Source organism: Calidris pugnax, unplaced genomic scaffold (assembly GCF_001431845.1).
Source record: "Calidris pugnax isolate Ruff unplaced genomic scaffold, ASM143184v1 scaffold103, whole genome shotgun sequence".
Taxonomy (NCBI): Eukaryota; Metazoa; Chordata; class Aves; order Charadriiformes; family Scolopacidae; genus Calidris; species Calidris pugnax.
Window position 1 is genome coordinate 6,393,787 of NW_015090990.1, and position 26,900 is coordinate 6,420,686.

At 36.9% G+C, this 26,900-nt stretch overlaps 2 protein-coding genes across 10 annotated transcripts in view; both read right to left on the minus strand.

Moving 5' to 3' along the window:
• Positions 1 to 3,406, minus strand: part of TTC21B (tetratricopeptide repeat domain 21B) — a 38,022-nt gene extending 34,616 nt beyond the window's left edge. The window contains exons 1-4 of one of the 2 annotated variants that reach the window (XM_014954260.1): positions 3,285 to 3,406; positions 2,951 to 3,080; positions 1,597 to 1,707; positions 149 to 315 (exon numbers count right to left, since the gene is read on the minus strand). In XM_014954260.1, coding sequence (XP_014809746.1) covers positions 149 to 315; positions 1,597 to 1,707; positions 2,951 to 3,080; positions 3,285 to 3,305 — 429 coding nt within the window. In that variant the 5' untranslated portion in view covers positions 3,306 to 3,406. Of the gene's footprint in view, positions 1 to 148; positions 316 to 1,596; positions 1,708 to 2,950; positions 3,081 to 3,284 lie in introns of those variants that run through there. The other variant, XM_014954261.1, reaches the window with a different exon arrangement.
• Positions 3,407 to 5,523: 2,117 nt separating this feature from the next.
• SCN1A (sodium channel, voltage gated, type I alpha subunit) overlaps positions 5,524 to 26,900 on the minus strand; it is a 101,423-nt gene continuing 80,046 nt past the window's right edge. For all 8 annotated transcript variants that reach the window (XM_014954269.1, XM_014954276.1, XM_014954271.1 and 5 more), the window contains 6 exons: positions 18,702 to 18,983; positions 11,833 to 11,886; positions 11,352 to 11,489; positions 9,759 to 9,863; positions 9,128 to 9,398; positions 5,524 to 8,789 (listed from right to left, as the gene is read on the minus strand). In XM_014954269.1, coding sequence (XP_014809755.1) covers positions 7,621 to 8,789; positions 9,128 to 9,398; positions 9,759 to 9,863; positions 11,352 to 11,489; positions 11,833 to 11,886; positions 18,702 to 18,983 — 2,019 coding nt within the window. In that variant the 3' untranslated portion in view covers positions 5,524 to 7,620. The remainder of the gene's footprint in view (positions 8,790 to 9,127; positions 9,399 to 9,758; positions 9,864 to 11,351; positions 11,490 to 11,832; positions 11,887 to 18,701; positions 18,984 to 26,900) is intronic.

A 26,900-nucleotide genomic window follows, 5' to 3' on the forward strand; every position in this document is an offset into this window, starting at 1 on the left:
ATGGGAATTCTACTGTCAAATGAACTAATGACATTAAGAAAGTATTAGAAAACAGTTAAAGGAAACCTCCAAATAGCATTGGTGCAGTAAGTCTACCTTTGTAGGATACATGGTCCTACTACTATTTTACATAGAAAAAAGAAGTTACCTCTTTACCACCACCAGAAATTTTGATCATTCTATCAACATATTCACGGGCTTTGTCCTCACGACCAAGATGCCACAAAAATAAGCCAGCGAAGTAGAGAGCCTGCTGTCCTGCTGCTTTACGTTGCTCCTTCATTTTTGCATCCAACTCTAGAATAGCATCTCGATCTGAAAAGGTTTTGTTCAGAGCTTTTTTTGATAGCATCTCAAAATTTCACAAGAGGAACACATAAGCCAAAGGCTTCCAAAACAAATATTGTTCTCTGTATTGCATATTGATAAATGCACAGGCGATCCTCCCAATTTAAAATATTAATTGGATACAGGCATAAAAGATAGAAGAAGGCTCCCTTCAACATGGTCATTGTGCAAGAACCCTGCTGTTTGTTAAACCTTAGATTCATAGCTGAGACTTCTGTCAGATAAATGGAAATCTGACAATAAGGTTCACGTTTATACCAGTGTCTGCCAGATAATTAAACAGTAAACTGTAGCGTAGCCCTAAAATACTGAACACAGGATGATTTAGCTCCAGAATCCCTGGAAAACATGATGAGTTTCTTAACACTAAAGCTCATTTTCTTCCATCCTCATTGTTATTGTCAGTTGCTCTCACCAAGTTAACCCAATACAGACATTTCCTTTGGTGTGTGTGACTTACTGCCAAATATTTTTCTTTTACCCACATTCATTTCTGCTCCTTTTTTAGGAGCCATTAAAACGAAGTATCTGACTCTTATTGCCATGACTTCCTCAGACAGCCTTGAAATGCATGCTAATTTTACTGCCCTACACTATTAATGCTCAGGGACTCAAATAAGAGTGATGTCATGAGTCAGAGCTGTTTCATACCATACTGCTAAACAAAACCCTCAGTAACACTTATAGATCTGCACAGTCTGGAAGATACAAGGGCAAGAGTTTAACGACAACCCTGTTTACCCGATAAAGCAAATATGTTTTTGAGAATATCATACTTAGCAAAATAACCCCAGTTTTTAGTTGGAGAAAGGAATACCAACATTCACAAAGTTATTTTCTCTATTTGTAAAGTCAGGGTAACTTGAAAGACAGAAATAGCGTGGCTTTAATGACTTCTTAAATTGCAGTTCTGCTCAAAAGTACTGACATCAGACAAGACAGAACAACAATCACAAGAAGCTTTATTCAATTTTTTCTTCCATAAAAGATTTTTCATCATGGTATATAAATCACATGATATTTTTTTTTTAGTGTTTTATTTTAACATCCAGTCTTACTATTCACAGTTTTGTGTTTTGATATTTTCGTTTACAATCTTGACAAATGTCACTCAATTCAGTACCAGATACCATGTCAAATGCAAAGCTAGAGTATACCTTTTTAAATTAGGCAGACTTAGTCTACAAGTCTCAGATCTTCACACACAGGTGTTTAAAGCATAAAGCAGTTTTCTCGTAATGAGTATACCTGGATTAGGGCTCTTTTTATGGGCATAAATCAGAGCCATCATTGTACAAAGTGACACCTCCTGCTTGTTTTTAATTGATTCCAACTGTCGAATACTCTCTTGGATGTCACCTAGTGAAAACAAGTACAGAACAGGCTATAACATTTTTCAAGACAAAGTACATCAGCATCAGAACCTCAACCCGACTTAAATTTTTCCCTCAATTTTTTCTTCTGTTTTTGATAACAATTTATTCATAACTTCCTTTATTATTCACATACCCATTTTCACTTGTTTGTGCAAGTCTTTCAGACAGACACAAGAAAGAAAAAAGCAACTCAATGCTGAAAACTTAAAAGGAGTTATGTGCTAGTTCTGCCAACTCCATAAAGATGAAAACAGTGTTTATTATTTGTTTTAAACAGGGCACTGTTTCTATATATAGCCAGGATTTTTGCCTTGTTTGTGTGAATCTTTTGAATATCAATAGAAGAGACATCTTGATACATAGGAAAGTAAAACAGACAAAAAAAAAACCAAACAAAAAAGTCAGGGAGTTTGGGAACAGATACACCACCTCAAAATCTTTTCAATCCTTCCTAGCCCCCTGCCACAACCCTCCCCCACTTTGGGTTACTTATTATTCCGTTGTTATTCTGCAACATCCTTGAAATATGGATTTAGCTAAAGAAACTTCTTAAAACAGTTTAATGTACACAATGATCACCACAATAGGTATGAACTCTTAGCCCCTCTGCAGCAGATATATATAACAAAGTTAGATACAGCTGCATTAAAGGCGAGAAATACCTGCTGGAACAAACAAATTTACCTTTGTGACAAAATGCAATGGGCATTTGGATACGGCTCAAACTCCTTCCAAGGAACCCGTTTACCTGACCCACGTTCATGTAACCATTTAAAAACAAAAACAAACAAGGAAAGAAATAGACACTCATTTCTCACTTCAGATCAGTTTCACTCTAACGTTTACCTGACCCACGTTCATGTAACCATTTAAAAACAAAACCAACCAAACAAACAAGGAAACAAATAAAGAGATACTCATTTCTCACTTCAGATCAGTTTCACTCCAACGTTTACCTGACCCACGTTCATGTAACCATTTAAAAACAAAAACAAACAAACAAGGAAAGAAATAGACACTCATTTCTCACTTCAGATCAGTTTCACTCCAACCCCGCGTGTCCGTATGAGACAGATCACGAGACACCAGTGATCCTCTCAACACGGGAACGTTCAGCCTCCGTAACACCCATTTATTTTCAAGCAGCAGACTGAACGCCGCATGCTGGGCCTTTTGGAAGGGGGGCGGAGGGACAGGACACAACCCAACCCCCAGCCCCACGTTACCTGCCCTCAGGGCGCCGTACGCCCGGTAGAAAAGGAACACCGGATCGCTGCCCAGCCGCCCCAGCGCCTCATCCGCCGCCGCCCGGACGTGGTGGAAGTAGCCTTCTTGGCAGTAATAATTGAGCAGGGCCTGCGGGAGAGGCGGCCTCCGGTCACCCGCGCGAACGCCTCACCCGGCACGGCAGGAGGCCCCCCCCGACCCGCAGCGGCCCCGCCTGGCCGTTCGCCCTCCTGCCCCAGGCTCTGCCGCCCCCCTCCTGCGGCCCCAGCCCCTGCGCGGCCCCACGCCCGCGGAGAGGACCGGGGTGTGAGGGCGCCCGGCGGCGGCGCCCACCTGTTGCACCTCAGCGTCCATGGTTACTACCCAGCGCCGCTGAGGAAGGGCTCTCCGGAAGGGCGAGGAAGCGTGCCTAGCCGTACGCTGCTATTGGCTGGCTTGCAGGAGCGCCCACTCCCATTGGCTCGAAGGGAAAGGAGGCGGGAGAGACAGGGGAAGAAAAACTCATGGAAAACGCCGGAACGTCGCTGGCAGCCTATTGGGCTCTCGGGAGATGAGGGCGGGACCACCCAGCCCGGAGACCCCGTACCATTGGGTGAGAGGCGGGAGGGCGGTGCCGGGTGCAGCGGTGAGGGGGGGGCGGCTGGGGCTCCCTCAGGAGCCCTTCCAGGGGTTAGTGCCTCACAACCTGAATGCTGAATAAAAAGCTTTGAGAATTTATTTATTTTCTTGGGGTTTTTTGGTTGGACATACGGCTAAGTGGCCCACATTCCATATATTTCATCATGTATCTTAATACTGAGCGCTTCGAGGTGTGCGAAGCTTCCCAGAGGAAATTAAATGGCAATGGGGAAAAGCAAATACAGAAAGTTCTTTTTCTTTTTTTATATAATTTTCTTTCTTTTTGTTTCCTCCTAGGGAATTACAGAGTTGCGAAGACTAGTACAGTTCAGGTTTTCCCCTGGAGGCGAAAGCATTCCTGGTTGTGGTTCCTAAACACCGGACCCAACCAGCCGCTGGTGAATAACGTTCCTTTAGAGCGGCTGCGCTGCCCGTCCAACATGAAAACCATCAATACTGCCATTTAGTACAAGGAGGCAAACCCACCTTCTGCTGCATTAGCAGGTGAAGGTGATTCTTCTAGAGGAGAGCGCTCAGAGTGAGCTTTCCTAATGAGTGCATCACACGGGGCACTATTCCACATCCTCCGTGTCAGGAAGGGGCTGAAGTGGTGTGTAAAGCAGATCTAGTTGTCCTTGATGGCCAAGATGATCCTCAAAATTTTCTATTATGTTTAAGTGGTGCTCTACTTGTTCTGAAGTAACGTTCCAGCTTCTGTAGCATTGAAAACCTAAAATGGATATGAGAAACAAGTATTTTTGCATGGCCGTGACCTGTGATGTGCAGTTACAGTGGCATAGTTCTCATTTATCTCAAAACTATTTCCTCGAGAAAGGCAAAAGTTTACAAAGCTCTATATAGAGTATCAAGAAATACTCAGTTTATTACCTTATTTTTGAAGCAGTCTAATATTCCTGTCAGGTTTTGCGTAATTTACATACTTTTTAGGATAACCTTTTAAGACGTATTTTGTTTGCATATTAATCTGAAAGCACTTATCTTTTTATTTTGATACTTACACTTTTCTATGGAAGGTTTTAAAAATCTTTTTCATTATGCATTTCAGAATGATTTGAAGGAGAAATATTTTCCTCCTCGAAAGATTTGTGATGAACTTCAGGGAAAGTGCTATGAAATTTTATTCCTGCATTAGCAACTGAGCAGGCATAGAGATTACAATTGCTCATAAACTGGTTCTACACTAAGTTCAGTATTCACTGATGAGCGTCTTCAATATAAGTTGTAGAGGAATGCAATATAAAATTATGCAAGCATATAAACGAACATTTTCAGAAATTCACTGAAGCAATTGGTAAGGAATAACTGACAGGCACGCTTTCCAGCTGCATTTGCATTTTTCCATACCAGTATCCACAAATGATAGCTTCTAGGAACATAGTGCTTCCAGAGAGGTTCTTAAAAATTCCTGAGGAAAAGACCAATGGTTACTCACTCCAATGCTGATTCACCTTTTTCAGAAATGCACTTGAACGCGAGATGTTCTGTAGCCTATTTGTGAATAGCAAGAATAAACTGGTGCTTATAAACCAAGTTGGGCGATTTGATGCATCTGGTACTATTTTCAGTCCTCACTTTCTCTTTGTAAAGTCCTGAATGCTCAGTTCTCGTTCCTGTAAATGCCCCGAGCCTCCTGGGACACCCTCAGGACAGCTCTGGCATTTGGCGGTTGGTTACCCCACCGCCTGGAGCTGCTGCGTGAACTCATGAAGTTCCTCAGGGCAATACCATGGATACGTGCAAGATGATCATGCTCAGTGTCTAACATGCATTGAACTAGAAATCCCTAGTCAGTGGCTAACAAGCAAGTCCCAAGGATTTGCTCACGTGGGAGAACAGTATAGCTGGCTGTAACAGGTTTCAGTATTCTTTCATCCTCTGCTTTTAGAAGCATACCCTTTTAATATAAATGTAAGATAAGAAGACAAAAGGAACATACAATAAAAAATGTAATCTTTATTATTTTGGCGCATTAATAATGTTGTTTAGCATCAGTTAGGGTAATAGTAGCATTTTCCTGCATGCAGTTCACTAATACAGTATTAGTCAATAATTTTAATAAAAGTAATCTATATTTAATTTTCCTGTGTAAGAAACATAAAATGTCCTGATGTGTTGGATTATACAATTTTGCTACTTTCTCTTTGTGAAAAAATATTGTGGACCCAAGATAATATTTAGAATGGTTCTACTGCAGCATGAATCAAAAAAAAAATTGTGAGTAAAGATGAGAAAAGATTAAGGATTCTGTGAAAGAAAGGTTGTATCTGAAAACTTATGATGCAGGCACTGCTTAGACATTCAGTTTGAACTTACACCATGTCCCAACTGCAAAAAAACTTAGATTTTTTAGAAGCAAATTATGAACTCATTTTGCAAAAAATATTGACATGTTTGCAAATATTGTAAAAAATAAGAACCTACAGCTATCCATTCTCTTAGTTATATCTTGTTCTCTGGAGTTCTTCTGTGAAAAAGTGCTATGGACAGAAAGTAAGAAAAATGGTATGACACTAACCTGAAGATAAAATTCAGTTCTCGTTTTATGTACATAATGCTGAAAAATAAAACAAAATGATTTTTACAGTATTTATATTTGCTTATAAAATTCTAACCTTATTTTCAACAGGTTTAGTAGTTTTCAACATCTGTACAGTTTCGATATACACTATATGCTTTCCACTGAAAATTAAAAAATGTAAAACAAATAAGCTCCTAAGTAGCTGCAAAATATTGCTTAATGGTATGGAGGAATGAGGTCTTGTTGAGTAGTTTATTTCACTTAGCTCTGATGTATGGCTTCCCATATTTAAGAATCCTGGACATTCAAAGGAAGAGCAGCATAGGCAATATAAACATGCATCGATAGCATCCAAACTATCTATAATGGTAGATAATACGTAATTTTACCTGCTGAACGCTTGCACACTACACTTATTGTGGTACATATTTGATGCAATAAATGTGCTTAGGTCATTATCTGTTTGCTCAAACATGCACCACAGGTTAAAAATTACTATTTACAGAACAGAGGGCTTTTCATTAATGTGTACAACAACATCAACCTTACTGAGAGCTGAAGATGGCTAAACAATACTGCAGGATAAAGCAGAACAACTCTATAAAGGGATCTTTTTGATCAATTTGGCGGGCTGAGGCAGATTCATTTAGTATTTGTATGCAGAAAGACATTTGACGAAGACAAAATCTGTGACTCCAGGCCTAGAAGGAAGTTCGCACTCTCTAAAACTTAATGGTCTGTGCAAAAAATAATCAATTTTTACTGTTCTTGTGAGTTATAGGGGACTTTACAGGCATACCAAGACTTGTTAGGACATGATACAACATGAATACATTAATTAAGCACCTCAAAATCTGTTACTCCTTTCCAGAAACACTGTGCTAAAAAAATCTGTTGTTCTTTGTGACTTAATGTTATTTTCATGCATGATCTATAAGTGCAACATGCCTTCATGCAAATCATTTCCGTGTGTATATTAGTTGTATAATAGAACACCTGGCCCTTGTACCTGTAAAGTTGTACTTAATCCCCTTCCCCAACAGAAGCCCCATTTACAAAAATAGTCACATATAATAAACAACATATGAATAAAAATAAGATGAATCCACCAACACAGATTTTGTAAAAATATGATGTATGTGGCAGTTGAAATGCAAACAGTGGATACAGTTACTGTATTGTTTTATGCTAAACACACAAATACTTCATTTGCACCCCTTTAACTGGTCCCTACAGTCTGAGTAGCCATTTTTTCTCTCCTCTTCAGCAGTGTCAGCTGGTAGTGAGAACAGTAACCTCCTGTCAAGGTTGTTTCCCCGTATCACAGTCACAGTCACAGTCGCTGACAAGGGGTCACTGTCTTTTAATAGGCACTGACCTTTAATGTACAGTATATTTGTAAAAATTGTCAGTTTGGCATAGACCTCCAGCAGGAGTCCTGTTGACACAAACACGTGATCTTTACAGGCTAGAACTATTTTGCACATAGATGATTTTGCTTGCTATTTGCTTTTATTTCTGACCTCCTTTATCTTCCTTTTCATGCTTTTTTTTGTCTGGCCTTGTTACGTGATCATAAGAAGGTGGACAAACTGCTGTTGATGCAGTTATATCAGTTTTCTCTGTAAAGGAGTTTTCATTTAACTTGTCAATAAGGATTTCATCTTTCATACCCTGACCAGCCCCTCCTTCCGTTTTGTTTTTGTTATAGATAAAGGAAGCTTGTTTTACTGTTCGTTTTAAAAGGTGACGCCTATAAGCCCGTTGAATAATGACAGCAGATACTTCCTCCTGTTTTCTTTTTAATGTGGTTGTAATTGGTTCATAGGAAGCTTTTGAAGGATTGGATGCCATAAACCGATCTTCCATCTGTATTCTGAGGGCGTCCATCTCCCCACTTTCCCCCAAAACACGCTTTGTGAAAGCAAACAAGATGTCAAGGCAGTGAATTCTGTCGCCGCTTACCATGGGCAGATCCATTGCAATAAGCTGGACTTTGTTTGGTTTGGGTAGATGAAGAGGAGGCTCAAGTGCTGCTGCAAAATCAGACAATTTCTCAAATTCCATGAATTGTGTTGCATCGGGATCAAACTTCTCCCAGACTTCGTAGAACATCTCAAAGTCATCCTCGCTCAAGGGTTCAGCACTTTCTTCAGTAGCAACACCAAAATTCTCCAAAATCACAGCAATGTACATGTTCACCACTACCAGAAATGATATGATAATGTAGCTGACAAAGAAGAAAATCCCAACAGAAGGGTTGCCACAGTCGCCTTTCACAGAGCTCCCCGGATGAGCTTTGTTAGGGTCACAGTCTGGCTCCCCACTGTTAAGAATTGGGGCCAGCAAACCATCCCAGCCAGCAGATGTGGTGATTTGAAAGAGGCAGATCATGCTGTTGCCAAACGTTTCAAAGTTGAACATGTCATCAATCCCAGCTTCCCTCTTAACGTAGGCAAAGTTGGACATGCCAAAGATGGCATAGATAAACATGACCAGGAAGAGCAGCAGACCAATGTTGAACAAAGCAGGAAGAGACATCATCAAAGCAAAAAGCAGAGTGCGGATTCCCTTGGCGCCTTTAATGAGACGCAGGATTCGACCGATTCTGGCGAGTCGGATCACTCGGAATAGCGTGGGGGAGACAAAATATTTCTCAATCATCTCGGCTAAGAACATACCTAAAAAAGAAAAAAATAAAACCAAGACACATTAACACAATCCATATCATAGTAGAAATTTAGAAGAATAGTTTTAAAATTGGTGGTTCTATGTAGCAATTAAAGATATTCTGTAGATTCTCTTATACCGGTTATACATAGTATTTGCAGATACAGTATGTTTTGAATTATTAGAACAGTTTGATAGTATGATTAGATAAATTATTAGATAAAATGAAAAGTTCCTCGACTTAATTGTAAACCTTGAAATGGCAAAGGCTAATCATATAGTTCTATTTGAGTAAAAGTTCCCCTTGTAATCATTTTACTCTATTTTTAGTTTAATAAACAAGACTTACCTACTATTGAGAGAATGACAACCACAAAATCAAAAATGTTCCAGCCTATAGTGAAATAGTAATGGCGAAGTGAAATTAATTTGAGGACACATTCTCCAGTAAAAAGGACAATGAACACCAGGTTTATCCAGTATAAAATATTTTCCATTTCTTTACTCTGGTCATCAGTTTCTACCATCATGGTCACCATGTTAAGACAAATAAGAATCATGATGCTGATGTCAAAGACTTGCTGTGTCACAAAATCAAAGACCATGCCTTGGAATTTGTTCTGAGGAGAAAAGAAAAAAAGAAATATCCAAAACAAACTGTAATTGTTTTTTGTCTTCCTGTTAGAAGAAAGAATAAAAATACATGCAGTTAGGCCTATAAGACTTCAATACAAATTTAACTAGTGATCTTAAGTAGAGCAGTCAAAATAAAGTGAATAGAACAGCTTAGTTCACCCTTCATCGTTTGTACACATAAAACGGTTGCAAGGGAAAAATGGTTGTATTTACTGTGTTTACATTTTTGCTGACTGGTACACTAGTTAATGATAATCTTCAGACGGGACGAGTTCTCTCTATATCAATAAAAAATGAGCTGTTCATAAATAGCTATTTGTCTGATGTATTATAAATAATTTTACCCCTGGTCTTGGTATAGGTTTTTGTGGTTTTTTGGATCCCAGCTTTTTCATTGCATTGTAGTATTTCTTCTGCTCTTCTGTCATAAATATGTCTTGACCTCCAAAGTAAAAACACGAAATCAAAATTGGTTATAATCACATTTATATGCAGTGTTGAAAAAACTCTTACAGAGAAATTTGATTTATTTTTTTATTTCATCAACATCAAGACCGAATTGGGAAAAATCTCACAGCTATCAATGCAGCTGTCTGCAGTGCGGCATTCAGTCCAGAAGTTGTCTGGACATCCAGTCCTGCATCTCACAAAAAAACAGTAATGCAGCGTTTTTCTACAGTTATTTTCCTTGAACCGCAAGAAATCCTTTTCAGTACCTCTTATCTTTTATAGGAAGAGGTACAGTAAACAGCACCTGAGATAAGCTCAAATCTTCTGGGCTGCTTCAGTACTGTCACCTCTGAACTGTGATTTTAGTGAAACAAAGGAAGCAGACAAACTCAGGTTTTCAGTGCATGAGTAAGTTAGTGCTTTAGGTGTCTCTAGTTTAGCAATCCCAACATTAGCATTGGGACTCAAACTCTGAAAGGTTTTCAAGAAGATGTGGTTTATCAGACTTTGGAGAAACTGAGCTGAAGATCAAAGCACTCCTGATACTGTTAACAGCAAAATGCTCTCTCTTAATTATTTTATCTTGATTAACTTCCATGTTCAATGAAGTTCTGATTAGCAAAAGCCAGAACTGGCCTTTGGAGTCGGACAGTAAAGATAAAGAGAAAATTATGGGTCTTTCATGGCAACCTAACCAAAATTGACTGCCCATAGTGTCTTTCTTGTAGAGGCAGCTTGAATGAAAACCCATGAGACTCCACATACCTCTTGAAATAAGTTTTCCTGTATAAAGGATACTTGCAGACATCTAATTCCAGGAATGTCTATGAACTCGTAAGACTGGATGCAGCCCTTTGTGGACGAGTGTTTGGGAAGCTTGAAGACATGGGAATGCATGCACTGGACAGGCATGAGCATCTGATACTCAGACCATCTCTACCACTGAGATTATCTACATCTGCACTATGAAACACTAAAAAAGAAGCCCTGAGGTAGTTACAAACCACTCCTGCTCTGTACAGATTGTTATGTGTCACAAAATAGAACTTGAATACTCTGGATCATTAAAACAGCATCTGTAGTAGCTGGAAAATAATGCTTTGCTTTTCATAAGCAGTTAGTTATTTTTATGTGCTGATAAAATCACTACAAATCAAGCAGAAAAAAAAAAAAAAAAAGAAATTATGAGTCCTTTAACACAGAGGCCTAAATCAGGGGGTTGATTATGTAAGAAGATTTCATGAAGTTTAGACGTGGAAAAGCAAATTACCCACATAAGACTAAACTGGACACTGGAAACAGAAGGGGTTGTCCCATTCACTACAATGTAAAATGTTATGACATTAATGCATATTACATATTGGTAAGATCTTATATCTGAATATACCTCAGCTTTTTCAATTTTAAACAAACCTTGGGTGTGCATTTCACCTGCAAAAATTCAGTATTTTAGAATATCTTTAGAAGAGAAATGAAAAAATACTTATCTTCTTTTTTTGCTGATTGAAGTTATCAATAATGACACCAATGAACAGGTTCAGGGTGAAAAAAGACCCAAAAATGATAAAGATGACAAAGTACAAATACATGTACAGGTTGTCTTCATACTTGGGTTGCTGTAATACCTAAGGAAAAAAAATGTGTAATATCATTCCTAAGATTTCATGGGAAAAATTCAACTGAACAAGCAGCAACCTTGGGCAATATGTACTTAATATTTTGTGTTTGGACAATACTCCTGTCACTTATATCGATGCATTTTGCCCATTCCATCAATTACTGACAGCATCTGGCAGTTTGCATCCAGTTTTCCACAATTTGTTACAGCAGAAGTTCATATTAGTTAATTTAACTTTGTTTCATTCTATTGTATGGATGTGAATTGCTTTTGGAAGACATATAAATACACACTTGTTGATAGACAGACCTCAAACAGAAAAGGTAATTTAAAATATTGGCAGTACTTACATCTCTTGAGTCAATTGCTGCATACATAATATCCATCCAGCCTTTAAATGTAGCCTGTAAACAGTACACACCTGTTTAAGCATAGAGCTTGAAGACAATTCATATCATTATTTCCAGCAACTGAGTAAAGCACCAGGGATAATTAGCATAACATGAAATTGCTAGATAATTTTGTCTTTTAGCTTTCTTCATGGCTGCTTATCGGGTACACTGCTGTGTATCCCCCTATTTTGTCTCTATATGAACATTTTAAGCAGTAAGCATAATTAACTTATTTCTAATTATCACAAATGATAGAATGTAGTGTCGTTTTAGTGGACTAAATGTTCATCAAATCACATCAACTGCAAAGGCTCTGTACAGCCTCGTGTAACTGAGTTGCCACCAATGAAGACTGAGGTGTAGTCCCTCTCTCAGATCAGTCCGAAAGGTGGCAACCCAAGGGAAGCAAAAGTTTGATCAGCTCAGAAAGGGTATTCTCCTATCAATGAGAACTTTGAATTATCTCTAGTTTGAAACACTCTACCTGATTTAGTAATTCTATTTGCACTTTAAAGACATTGTATTGTGTTTCACAGAGGCTAGATCCCTCAGATATGTTCTGATATAAACTAGTAAGAAGAGGACGTATTTTATGTGCACTGAAGATTTAATATGCCTCATAGATGACAGCTTTTAATGAACTTTTACAGCTATTTTCTCTCCCCAAAATCTAATTTTTTATATTTGACAGTGAGGTGTAGATTGCTTCATCTGAGTGTTCAAAACAGAAAGTACATTTTCTCTGTTGTAGCAATTAGTTCTCTTTTGACTAGGCAACATCTCCAAGCTGAAATTACTCAGGTTTTAATTCAGTTGTGCCCAGAATAAAACAAAGAAGTAAGAAAATTCTCTGTCATTTGATCCCTATTATGATTTTGCTAAACAAGGCTGCAGATCATTGGTTCCTTCGTATTCCTTGCCATAGAGACCAATCGCAGAAACAAGTCAGGAATGGAACACTCTTCTTCCATGGTTATTGCTGCATCTCCATCATCTCGAGGTTTCGTTTCTAGTGGAGGTTTCAAAAAGGCTTTGCTTATGCAACATACAAAGCAATTGGCACCATCCTGAAGTGAACTTAAAATGAGAAGGAATTATTTTCTCCAAGGAAAAGAGGTCCCTTACACTTCCGAAATAGTGAAATACTAAAAGGAGCATAATTATCCTGAGATACAAATCCCATATGCAACAACTTTCACATCTTGAGGCTGATACAGTAAATATGATATTCAGGCAACTTACAGTATGATGGTGAAATCAAAGAGCAGTATCAGAGGACTGATAATTCAAGAATAAATCTGAAGCAAGTACAGGTCTCAGCTGAAGAATGCAAAGTACTTGTGGAATATTGGGACTGCAAGGGATTAGGAGAGGTAGGATCAGCTTTATTTATGCAGTTCCTAATATATGTTTAACCTGTTCTCAAAGACTTTAATGACAGACATTCCACAACCGCATAAAAAATATTTATTCCAGAACTTGTCTTTAGTGTTTCCTGATATCTAAATCCTTCTGTTGCCATTTAAGACTGTCACTTGTCACAATCATTATATATCTGGATAAGAGAGTACTAATCATCCCTTGTGCAGAAACTTTTACTTATTTGCAAACTGATTATTGCTGCCTTTCTTCTTTAGGCTGGGATCACTGTTCCTTCAATCTTTCCATGTAGATCTTGTGTTCCAGAACTCTGATCATTCTCATTATTTTCCTATGAGCTCTCTTCCACTAGATTCATCTCTTGAAGTGGTAACCAAACCTGGACTCAGCTGAGATCTTACAAGGTCTAAATTGGGCAGGATGTTTGCTTCACTTCTTACAGGCGCTACTTTTGTTTCTGTCTTGATACATTATTTGCATTTTTCGGAATGTCAAAACTTAGGTTGAAATAAGCACTTCAACCTGAAAGATGAAATACAAATAATGGGCGTCCTTTTACTTCAGAAAGATGATGCAAATGATGGAGTGGCTCTTCTGCAAAGGGTGTGCTGTTGCCTCAGATTCAGACACATGATGATCCTTGTACATCATCCTCCAGGCAAAGTGGAATTATTGGGTTTTTTAAATTTATTGGTGTAGCCTAGACTAACTAGAGTGAATGGAAAAAAATAGACTAATTTTAAAATATTAAGCTTCACCATCAGCAGTAAAGTACTCCATTAGAAACAGACTGTACATTTTGGCTAGCGCTAGGAAAAAGCTCTGAAGAACTGAGCTTTTGTGTGCTTATCATTATTATTAAAAAGGCAACTTGAAGAGAGTATGGGGGTGGAAAATATAAATATAACAAATTAGTATCTTGCAGTTCAAAATATCTAAAGTAAAATGAGTATTTTCCACAATGAGTTTTACAAAACCATAAGATACTACTGTTATTGAAGAAATGAAGAAAAAAACCAATCCCAAAACCTAGTTAAAATTGAGTCATTTAAATAATACAATATGCTCCCTCATCATGTTATTTTTTTATTCTAAACCCTTCATTAAGTTCAGTAAGAATCAGTGAATATAATTATCATTATGCAAAACCATTTACACTAGTTGAGAACTTAGCTGTGAGAAAATGGATTCTTAATTCCCAAAGCAGAAGCATCACTTCAGCAGGAGAACTTGTAATTTTTAAATGTGCTGTTTGAACAATAGCAAATAAAAGAACTGGAGTTTCAGTGTCAAGACATCACATTTAGTGAGGGAGTGTTATTTCTACTGCATTCAGTAGAAGCTTCAGCCTAAATTTATCCGCAATACATTTTCTTTAACAGAAATAAGGTATTATTTGGGTATTTGTGCATATTGAATAGAAAATAACCCAGAAATATGCCTAAGAGATCAATTTCTTGGCTTCTTTTTTTGTATATTCAAATACAAAAATATATTGTATATTCTCAGTGACACTGAATCAGGAGTAATTCATTGATTTCAAAGACTACAGCAGTGTAACTGAAATCAGCATCTATTCCAAATGGTTTTTTTCACCAAGGGAATTTGAAAGATATTCAAATGCGGATTGAAATGTAGTTAGAAAAACCAACAAATCAAAAATGCCCAATTTACTTTATATTAAAAGTATGTAGACTTTTTTTCTTGAGGAATAATTTCTAATGAAGTTATATATAATGCTGGAGTTTCGTGACTTCATTTCTTTACCAGAAATAACCACCAGGAATATTCACATTCCCTTTTGGACATCCAACATCATCTTGCTTTTAAAATACTAACCTGCTGGAACTTCGAAGCCACTCTAATCTTATAGCTCTAGAATTCTGCTTCTGCATTTTTCACCCTACACTTCACAAGATGTGTTTTCTTATTTACATTAGTAACAGCAGAATGATATAACATTGTGCTTTGAGACCTACTGGTTTGCTACGTTTTATCCTGGTAGGCAGGATATACGCTTTCCAGCAGCAATAAAAGCAGGCCAATGGGAGATTTACTTACCAAAGAATCCAAACTCTAAGTTCAAATTAAAAAGGCATAAGGCAATAAATTAGCAGGGCAGTGGCCACATCTCTTTGTGTACACCAACCTCCTCCTCTTCACTCACTGATGCATGAAAATTGTGAAAGGAATTTCTCCAGCAATCTGTCTCTGCTTTCATGCTTTTCTTTAGGGACAGAGAAATACTCAAACAAAATCAGACCAAGAAATGAAAAAATAAGTTTGCAGATCCACATAGACCAACATGAGGTATGCTGGATCATAGAAGAAAAAACTTCTTAAACAGAATGTGTACTTATATGAATCTTTACACGCCAATTTATGTAAGAATTTTGGAAAATAGTCTCTGAGCAACAAAGTCTATAAAACATGCTTATGTCAATGGCACATATTGTTAGCCGGTATTTTTGGGCAGAAAGAATTATAACATTGCTAGCAATACTAAAGATTTTCCACACTCACTCCTCCCCCAAAGAAAAAAAATGCAACCCCAAAATTAGTTTATGTTCTTTTCTTAAGTCCCTCTTTTCAGAAATGAATTCCGTATCACCAGTAAGGAAACTCAAGAAAGAACTTCTCAGAGAGTTCTTTTTGCTTAAAAAGCCACAGCCACACATTTCTAATATATTTTTGAGGCTAAAATGTTTATTTCTGAAATTATCCCACTCCTTTTGAGTATTTCTGTGTGAAAATCTGTTTCTTTTCAATATTACTCTTAAAAAAGAGGGCTTTTTTTCTGGGATGAGCAGAAAAAGCAGAAAAGGCTTTTCGTGATTCATTTATATTTTTCCCAGTGCCAGGGTTTGGAGTTCTTTTGGCTTGTTTTCATTTGGACTTTCTTGGCATTAAAATGATACTACTTCCAGTAGTATTCACTCCAGACAGAAAACCTCAGTGACGCAGAAAATAAAGATTTTTGTTGTGTTACCTATAATACAGAAAAGCTGGAGGGATTTACAATATTCTTCTTAGACTGGCCCAGAGTATGAGTCAGAGGATAGAATGGAAATAATACTGGATTGTGAGAGGCAGCTTTCTGTAGTTTCTAGCTTCCTGAAAAAAGGACCTTGTGTCTGTAATTCATGCACTGATACTTATCACTGAGTTTGTCAATAGAAAGACCCCGTTGACCTCTGTGGTGTTATTTTCTCAGATCCATCACAACCTAAACAAAAGTCTGCGCCCGAGGTTGTTAAGGCGGGGAACCAAATTGCTTCCGTAGACTTTCCAACTTATGGAAGATGTTAAAAAGAGGCCACTAATGTTCACATTGGGTGCACAGGAAAAATATCCACTTTCAACCATGATTTTTGATTCCCATTTTTCAGTCTGAATACCTTATACCAATTACTCAATTTTCAATAGATTATCTTTGTTTCTGACAAAGTAATGGGTACTGCTAATTAATTTACTTATCTTTAGTATTACTATAAGCTGATTAGGAAGGAAAGAAAATCTAGAATTGTGACATACCTATTCATTTCTCATATTTCTTCTGACACGATGGCTTTAGAAACGTATTCTAGATTCTCATCAAAAGCATTTTATATATCAAATGGAAAATCACCTTATAAATACCTTCTTTGATGGAGAAAGTGAATCTCAAACATTTATGAATTGTGGCCTTTCTTGTGTTCTTGAAGGTAAAAAGCCATAGATTCTGTATATTTTAAAGCATTGGCTGAAAATCAAGCTGATATTTTGCTTTCTCTGTCCTAGGGCTTTTATCATTCCGTAACTGCAAAATCACTAGTAGTGGTTTACTTACCAAACCCTAAAAGATGCAGGGCCAAGTGTCTGTTTTTTGGAATGACAGAAGTGCCCTGTTTTCTTCTGTTATGTCAAATAAAAAATCTCTTCATGCTTTTGTAAGAATTTTAGTAATACAGAAAATAGGTGGTGTTATCATTGACATTCTACTTGTACAAAAAAAAATCCATCCATTAGGCAAGCCTTTGATTGGTGCAAAATCTCATATTGTAGACACTGCAAAAACAACTGGCTTTTCCTCCCATGAGAACTAGGTCCCTGCGTGGTAGGTCTAGATTTATTTTTCCTTTGGAAGCATGGGAACAATTGGCAAATTTCTCCAAATTTGCCTCCCAGAAAAATCCAATAACTTAAGAACCTAAGTCTTCATGTAAGAAATATTTGTTGTTTTTCAATGAAGAGAAGATGGAATAAGCTATGCATAGCCTTGACACTGAAATACGTGTCTGCACAATACTGACTGCAAATAGCTGAGGGGTGGTGGTTGTGGGCAGAAAGCTAGGAGAAAAGGTACCTGGTGTTATCCCTGTCCCAGAACAGACTACGTTACTGCTGGAAGAAGAGCTACAAGCCACTTGGAAAGAGCTTTGTTGATGTCTGGTTTCTCCTGAACATGTTAAATAAAGCATTCTGGGCCCCCAGCCCCAAAGTGATTCTAGGTCAGTGGATTTCAAAAATAAGACAGAGAAAAAAGGGTTTGAAGTTGCTATACTACAATCCAGTTTTGTTACCAAAATCAATTTGTATTCAGTAGTTTGTTTCTTTAATACTGCTCGTCCCTCTCTGCTCTTTCCTAATGTGACAGTAAAGTAAATAATTAATCATAGTGAAATTTAAATTGTTAGAATTAGACAGTAACCTCAAAAAAACATAGAGGTTGCTGAATGCACGCAACATAGGTCAGAGTCCAGCATATTTTTTTTAATTAAAGCTGGGTCAGGTTGTTAGCTACTCCAAAATACAGACAGTGCTGTGAGAACACAATTTTTGATAGGGAAGGCATAACCTTGTAGTATCTTTCTGCATATATTTTCTTCCTTCTTTTCTTCTCTCAGTTTTTGCTAAATAAACTTCACTACGTGGTTATGCACAGAAATAGCAGGGAAAATATTCAATCAATTACAGCATCTAATGATATATTTCTTTTCTTATGTCTCTTCTGAAAGAGAAATTGCTTCTTAGATCACGTAAGTCTCCACTGGCGGCAGCCACATCATTGAGATGGGATTTCCTACTGGAATTCTTCTCTGTGACTTAATCACACCAATGCAGATTTTTGCTTTTCAGCAACAGTAAAATCTAAAATATACAGATAGCTGAATACCACCATTCCTAGGTACTTCTAGAAACTCTTAAAGTTAGAAGGGGCTGGAAGCCTAAGGGAGCCATAAATAGTAAGAATAGCACTTGTTCTGTCAGATGTCCTAAAAATTCTTTATTCATCTTAAGTAGGCTCTACTTGCTGTTTACTATGAAAATAGTAATCAGTTATAAGTGCAGTGGTATTACTAAGTCACAGATAAAAATCATCAGGTAAATATGTTTTCTGTCTTGCTAGAAATGCTTTTCACTATTGCATGTAAACAGTAAGAGGTATATAAAGAGTGATCACTTACTACTTGAAGTAAAGACAGATACCCAAATCCTACATTATCAAAGTTTACTTTCACGTTTTTCCACCGGGCACTTTGATTGTTTTTTATGAGCTCCTCGCACTGACTAAAATTGTTGATTTGGTCGACTTCAAACCTTTCATCAGTTGTGGTGTTAACACAGTAGTAGAACTTCCCAGCAAACAGATTTACTCCCATGATGCTGAAAATTAGCCAGAATATAAGACAAACGAGAAGCACGTTCATGATGGATGGAATTGCTCCTAAAAGGGCATTCACAACCACCTAGTACACAAATACAGGGGGAAAAAGAAAAAAGTGTAAGAATATTCACAGCAATAAAGGTTTGTATACTGTTTTACCAATGCTTAATAAATGACTGTTCAGAAACTAATACTATAAAAGTTAAAGCAGTACCTTAATAACTGTAGCATTGCACTGTTCTTCTAAATACTTAACATTAGAACACGTAATGAAAGGAAAATAGGTGATAAAATTAAAACAATTAAAAGAAAAACAAAAGAGAAGACCTGGTAGTAGTAAGATGAAGCCTGACACTGACATGTTCTATATAGAAAAAGACAAATGTGTTAAATATAAATACAGACATAATAAAATTCTAAAAATTAATCAAATTATAAGTTTAAAAAGTTTAAAGAAAAATGGCAACCTGTAGATCAACATAGCTTTGAAATTTAAGCTGAAAACACAAATGCCATGAATCTAGAAACTAAGCTCTACGTTAAAAGGATTATGCAGGAATTAAATACATATCTTTATTGCCTTATTGTTCCATGCAAGATTATAACAAAGATTTATTTCTTTGTATAGAAAAGCAAGACAGTTTTGCAATATGTGTCTACTTGAATCAACATAATTTATTTCAAGCTCCAGTCTTATTGTTTCACGTATTGAGTTTAAGTCAGTAATACCCTTCATTTATCTAAAGAAGGCCATATATCAAGGACAGGTTTAGGGGTTTTGATTTTGCACTTTAAATTACTTTTGGCCAGTTGCCTTCTCAGCCCCTTGCAGGCAAGATGTCAATAATTACTTATGTAGATAAAAAGAGTATTTTTCTGATATATACAATAATTAACCACATGTGTCTGTCAGAGCTATCCAAACTTTTGTTGAATTTGGTCAATAGCTAAGCAATCATTTGTCCTTAAGTATCCAATACCACATCTCATTTACAAGTCATATTTTATTTTAATTTTTTTTTCTCTGTAAAACTTTTAGCACCTTGTAGGAAGGTAAAATAAAATATATGGTAGGGCTCTGTTTCTCAGTAATCCAATTCCTGCAGTAAGAGAGGAAAGGATTGGCATGGATACTTGGGGTATATTACGATGTCTTAGTCCATCTTTGGTCCCTGCTTTTTGCAACATAGAGGGATCTTCCCCACTACCAAAATAATTCTGAGCAAGATCAGAGCTGCTGTATCTTACTACCTGTATTTCACAGCCTCTTGAAGGCCTTTGGAAGTGAAGTATTGTAGTTGTGTTACTCGTCACTCAGTACCCTCTTCCTCCCAAATGTTATGGCCAGGAATTAGAACCTGTTTAGAGATCTTAGGTAGAAATGTTATTTTCAGGGCAGATTTTCTTCTAATTTTAAGGGCCCCCTCCATTGCCAGCAAGTAGAAATGGGACCTTTCTGTAACTGAGAATTATCCCTATATTTTATAAAACCATGAATTTTTTAAAATCTGGCTTTTCTTGGCAGCATCTATTTTTGATGATAACTTTAAAGGAAGCATGCTTACTTCTTGAGATTTTTATTATAAAAAATGTGAAGTATCTAGGTGATGTATGCATAAAAAAAACAACCAACCAACATTTTAAAAGGCTAACAAGGTCCCGGTAATATTCTGAACATAAGAAACCATTTTCAAAGACTGAATGAAATGGTTTTTACTATCTTGTGGGGAGAAGAAATCTGTTGCTACTTAGTTTGATGAAACTGAAAACAACATTAAAATTATTAACACAGTTTTTTCTGGATTTTATTCCAAGTTTGGTCTGATCTATGACACTGTTGCTGCTTTGAAATTCTAGGCCAGCTAGTACTTATCTTTTTCTATTTTTTTTCCTTCACCTATAAAAACTTTCTGCCTGTGTTATACTAATTGAATTCCTCTGTTTAATCTTGATGAAAATCCTGAAAATAAAGATGTCAAGAAAGATAGATGGAGATTTAGTCCTGCAACTTAAATAAATTAAGGTTACCTGTGCTCACATGAAGAATGTTTTTATGTTAATTGAGTACCTGTAGCAATTACCTTTTTAACAACCCTGAGATCCATTGAACCACAGCACAGATCCAGAACAGGCAGCAGAATAATAACAGGTACAGGAATTGTTGCAACAATTATGAATTGATAATAGTTGTAGAAAGGAAGGTTTCTACAAAATGCCATCACTGTGTCTCGCACCTTTAGATGCACAGGTAATGCAGTCTTGCTACTGAGACTGCCAGAAGATCAGCCACCTCTTCTTGAATAAGAAGTGAACAGCTTCCAGCAACTGTTCCAACAACAGTTCCAACAACGTATTTCATATAGGTCACTGAAACCCCATCAAATGGTAACAATTTTTGGTCACTACTGACCTGGCCTGGATGCGAACTGGTGACCTAGAGATGAAAGGCTCTGTATCCTATTACCAACCCCTTGAGCTATCCAGTCCCCCTGGAAGGTTTTTTAAGAAAAGAAGAAAAGAAAATTAAAACTTTAGAAGCTGTTTTCTGTTTGCGTTTTGTTTTTTGATTATTTTTGTTTCCCCACCAGTGTTGAGCCTTTGCCTTATCATGTTTATAACGTAAAACTGCATTTTTATGTGCTGTTCAGATGCTTGGCTGACTGTAAAGTCCACCTTAGGAAGAAGTCTTTAATTTCTTCAACACATAATTATCCAGGATAACCGGGATATTAGCTTACATAATATATATCCAAGATAGCACCCATACATACACACATAACACCTATGCATATAAGTTACAGCAAATGGACAGAAAAAAGTAAGAACCAATTGAAAAGGGAACTGGATGCTGAAAAGAGATGGATTCGCATATCTTAATAAGTTAAAAATCTAGCAAATAAAAACTGTCAGTTTCTTCTTGTTGAAAAGAGTCTGTAGTGGGTTAAAATAATGTTGGCAACTACAGCTCTTATTTTTGCTTGTTCTTCAAATCTAGATCAGATGTATGTAATTCTAAACATATTTTTTATTTTAAAAGGGGCTGTTCTTTTGGGCCTATTTTCTGCTATTCCTTGAAACAGAATATAATGCCAATAAACTGGAAAAAGGTGTTTGCAGAGTGGTTTGTTTTGTTTTTAAAATTACCTCTGCATTTCCACAAGGCTGGGATGTTGTTGGTCAAGCTGACTCCGGTGACCAAACTGCAAAAGCCCAAGCTGACTCTGCTTGTTCACCTTGCCATAGCTTCAGGTAGGTGGAATAGCAATAAGAGCAAGTGAGAAGCAACGCCTGGCACCTACAGAGACAAATGGGCTCTAGGCTATACTACATCTTAGTTGATATTCATCCAGGAAAAAAAAAAGATTGTGGAAAACCATATCTTCTCTAGAAGAAAGCAGTATTTAATATATATACGCATTATTTTCATGTTTACATTTTTATAACATTTATCTTACAACATCAGATATATACGTAAGATAAAAAAATTACTGCAATGCTAATTATCATCTGGCTGATATGACATGTGTCAATAAAAATTAGTAGTCCAATAGTTGTTTGTTGTTGCTGTTTGTATCTTTTTTTAGACAACTGTCCAAAGAATACAGCAAAATGGAACTGAAAAAAAAATACCAGGTTTTGCTACCAGAGCTATGCATATGTATAGAATGAGGATTATGCAAAATACCAGCTTATCCCTGCTGTATGAATAGAATATAAGGAAGCTTTACTAGATTCAGCCTTGCTGTGGAACACATACCTGGAAAACATAGTGAGATATAAATGTATTATAGTTCCCTCAGCAAAATTGCTTTAATAGATCCTGGCATCTCAGCAGCCACAGGCTTTCCAGGAATTCCTACGCTAGACCTGACTAATGGATATATCAGGGTCGGTCTCCTGAAATCTGTAAACAAACCAGGAACAATCTTCAGTAGTACTTAGCCATTTTTTCCATAACTTCTGTAGCTTCTCTGAAGAAATTCCAAACTCTGTCCCTGGTGCAAATGAGGAGGAAGTTACTATCTTTGGGATGGAAACGAAGATTACAGAATTAAGTTTGGAACATACTTAAAATGACAAAATACTATTATCGGAAGTTGTACTAGGCTTAAACAGGAAAATTTTCCCAAAGATTTGATGTGCCGGATTTCATAACAGATTCCTTTGAAGGAGTCCATCAAAGACTAGAGAGGTTATTTAACCGTTACCTCATATTTTCTTCTGCATGTGCATTGTCACATAAGACTCACATACACAAGCACAGAAAACCAAGTAATTTTCACTTCAGCAGGACCTTTGATGAAATCAAACCTTATCTTCCGTGGATGCTATATGGCCCTAACAAGCATAAGACATATTCCTCCTGTATTAATTCTTTCATTCCTGGGAAAGCCCAAGAAAGCCTTCAGGAACTCCAAGAAAGAGGAACAAATTGTGGGCTTGAATACATATGTCCAAAAGATGTATAGTTTCCTTCTCTTTATTGACTATCTGTACGGTCACACAGTTGTAGACTTTAGATGGTGCTTGTAACAAAAAGCCATTCATCTCCCTCTTAGCAATACAAAGATTAAAGAGCCAGTTGTTCAAAGACAGCAGCATGCAGAAGAAGTTTGACAATAGCATATGCAGCATAAGCCACATTAGAGCAAAGCAGAAAAATTAATTCCTGACTCCAATGAAACACTGACACTGCCTTGGGCAGGATCTGAGAGTAAGCTATGAGCACTGCCTTGTCTTCTACAAGTATGGGGTAAGAACATTTGCCATAAGATCATGAATCTCCCCTGCTCAACTGGCCAAAGTCCAGAGGTACACAAAGCTCCCAGAGACAGCATTTGCACTGAAAGATGAAGAAGTGAGCAAGTAGACGTTGGTTTAGATTCTCAGTCCACCACAGGGTAAGATTGCTGGAATGAGCAAGCAGGTGTGCTGTGAGTGGACCTTGTGTAATCCCTTTTCAACATAAACAATTCAGAACAAGTTATAAAGTTGAAGGGACTGTACTTGAATGGCAAAACAGGGATTTCATCTGGATTTCTATTGTTTCAAAATTCCCCAAGGCCAGAAAATTCAAACTACTATTTTCTTACTCAGTAAACATGACACTAAAAAAACAATCACCAAGAATAATTTATCAATAATCACTGATTTTTTTCAGGGCATAGTATACATGTAATGTAAACACCTTGCAGCAGCATAGTACATGCTCTGCTTGTGTGGTTACCATTTTGTTTCTGCAATGTCATGTGAAAGCAGCACCTTCATTCCTATTGTCCCTTGCTGCATGTGACCTGAGAGCATTTGTAAGGTGGCAAGGATCTCAGCATGACAAAAGTGGTGGGGGTGGTCCCTTTGTTCTGACCAAATAATAACAAAAATGTGCTGTAATAATGGCTTCCTGTTCTCCCTGGTCCTACAAAACAGATGATAAAAACTGCCTTTCTCTGAAGTTAGAGAAGCCACTTCTACAAGTTAGAACATAGCAGAAAGTCAGTGGGACTGGAGGAAATGTGTGTGGGGCTTAAATTTGGAGAAGCTATGTCCATTGGAAATGTTCCTCTCACAAGGCAATGGAGGTACCTGACCTGGGGACCAGCAGACAGAATGCAAACACTCACTGCCCAGTGCAGAGGACTAAGACTGATCCTTAGTGGTGGCTTTGGGCTCTTTGCCCAGTTGCTCAGTGTGTGGTTTGGAGGAGAAAGAAAGAAAACTAATGATGCAGTGGGAAAAATATTCCCACACAAGATAGCCTCTCTCATCTGAGTGTATGAGTGGAGTTTGATAGAAGAGGCATGTCAAGTCTGGATATATAAGGATTAAAAGTTCTTTATGTTGAAGGGATAAAGTATATGTACATTCCCACAGCAGTAATGTAGATGGGAATTTCTATTCAGAGATAATAAAGAAAAATTGTCACATTTTCCCACCATTTATATCAGGTAGTAAAACATATCGGACTATGCAACCTAGTAGAAGAGGACAGAATGGGGAAGGGAGAAAGGGAGAGGAAGAGAAGAGAGAGATTGTGACATTTCTTTTACTTGCAAATACATACTTTAGCAAGACACCTCAAACCTTCATATTTTCTTATTGAATAGCTTGGAACTGGTACATTAGGAAGAAGCATGCTGCATGTGCTTGATGATCAGCTATGAACTGGCTTTAGAGACAACAGAGGATGATAATAGAATATTTCTATGAGAGAAAGTACAATGTACTGAACATGACCCAAATAATGATTCTAGGGGGGAACTATGGTGAATCTAAAAAGGTAGATTCATCCAAGTTATTCAAACCTTCTAATTTTCAATTAATTACTCCTCTCTGTTTTATCTTAAAGAATTTGTGAGAAAATCTTACATCAAATGAGAATGTCCCATAACCCAACTTGTGACTGTTGCTTCTTGTTATCACTGTGCACATCTGAGAAGAGGCTGGCTTTGTCTTTTCTATATCATCCAGTCAAAATTTGAGGTATTTTATTGTTTTTGCCTTTAAGAAGTCCACAGTAAAATAGAATATTGCCACCTTTGCTACACAGTTTGCCTTTATGCCATGTACTTACATATAACTCATTCTTAACTACATGGCCTATGATTATTTAAGCCCAGAATTAAGTAAATTAATAAAAAATTTTAGAAAAGTTAGAAGCAAAGGAAAAAACAAACCCAAAATCTTATTCTAGAAAATCCTTATCCTTAATTCAGGATTACTACAAAGTAGCAAATAGAAAGTATGAAAAACTAAATTATGATATTGAGACTAGAATTTTATTTAAATCAATAAGAAAAGCACAAAAATTTGTTTCATGAAAGAAATGAATGCATTTTGTCAGTGTTAGAACCTGCATGAGAAGCACCTCACATGTGAAACAATTGAAAAAAATGAGTATTTTAAACAAGATTTATGACAAGATTTTCAATTTTTGAGTCAAATGAAGACTGTATGTGGAATGCAGGCTGAAGATTATTGGAAAAATATCATTGAAAGCAGCAACTGTAAAGAAAAATTTGGATTTAACTGGGAAAGTTAAGAGAAGCAAAGAGAAGACAGGCAGATGGAAAGAATCAGAGACGCCTGACAAGGAAGTACAACTAAATCTTAATCTTAACAGTTACAAACAAATAAAGTTGAAGCAAGAGATAAAAGAACTCAGAGGAAAACAAAATCACTGCCTTAAAAATTGCATTTTTTATTATTTATTTTTATTATTTTATTTATTATTAAAAATTTTCTATTTTTCCTTGATTGTTAATGTGCAAGTGTGGCTGACTGAAGAATGCTTCTGACAGAGAATTCTATCTTCAAAGAAAGCAAAATGCCTCCTCAAACACTTAATACACAAATTGTTTTTACAACACTTTGTGCTGGAAAAATGTAATGCTATTGGGTGGTGCGTTTATACCTTGGAATGCTAAGAACTGTTAGCAGGGAGGTGCGACTAGATGATCTTGGGAGGTCCCTTCTAACCTCAATCATTCTGTTCACTTCTAGCTTTTGTAAGAAAATTTACCTTGGTTAAAGTAGCAACAGAAGCATTTCTTAGTCACATATAAAGGCAAGCTACACTGTTAGATTTAACAAAATACTGGAGTTCCCAGAGCAGCTTTGATTCTGTTTCTCACCAGAAATCATGTATGTGACAAACTACTTTTGAATACAACATAATTTAACATACTGCATGTTGAAATACAATAATTATCTGCCAAACAATAAATCATATGGCTGTATTTGTTTGAGAAGATCTAGTAAATATTGTTAAGTACACATGGGCATGAAAACAGAGTAATTATTTGATGTGGGAACAATATCTTTGAATTTTACTGGAAGCAGTAAAAAAAACCCACAACTTTTTGCTCTTCCTGTTGTCTAAATGAAATGTTACTGAACTTTATGTGTTTAAAATTTTTAATTAAAATGTAAACTGTATTATGTATCTCATTCAAATTCCAATAAATTTTGATCCTAAAAGTAAGGATTTTCTTCAAGGTGC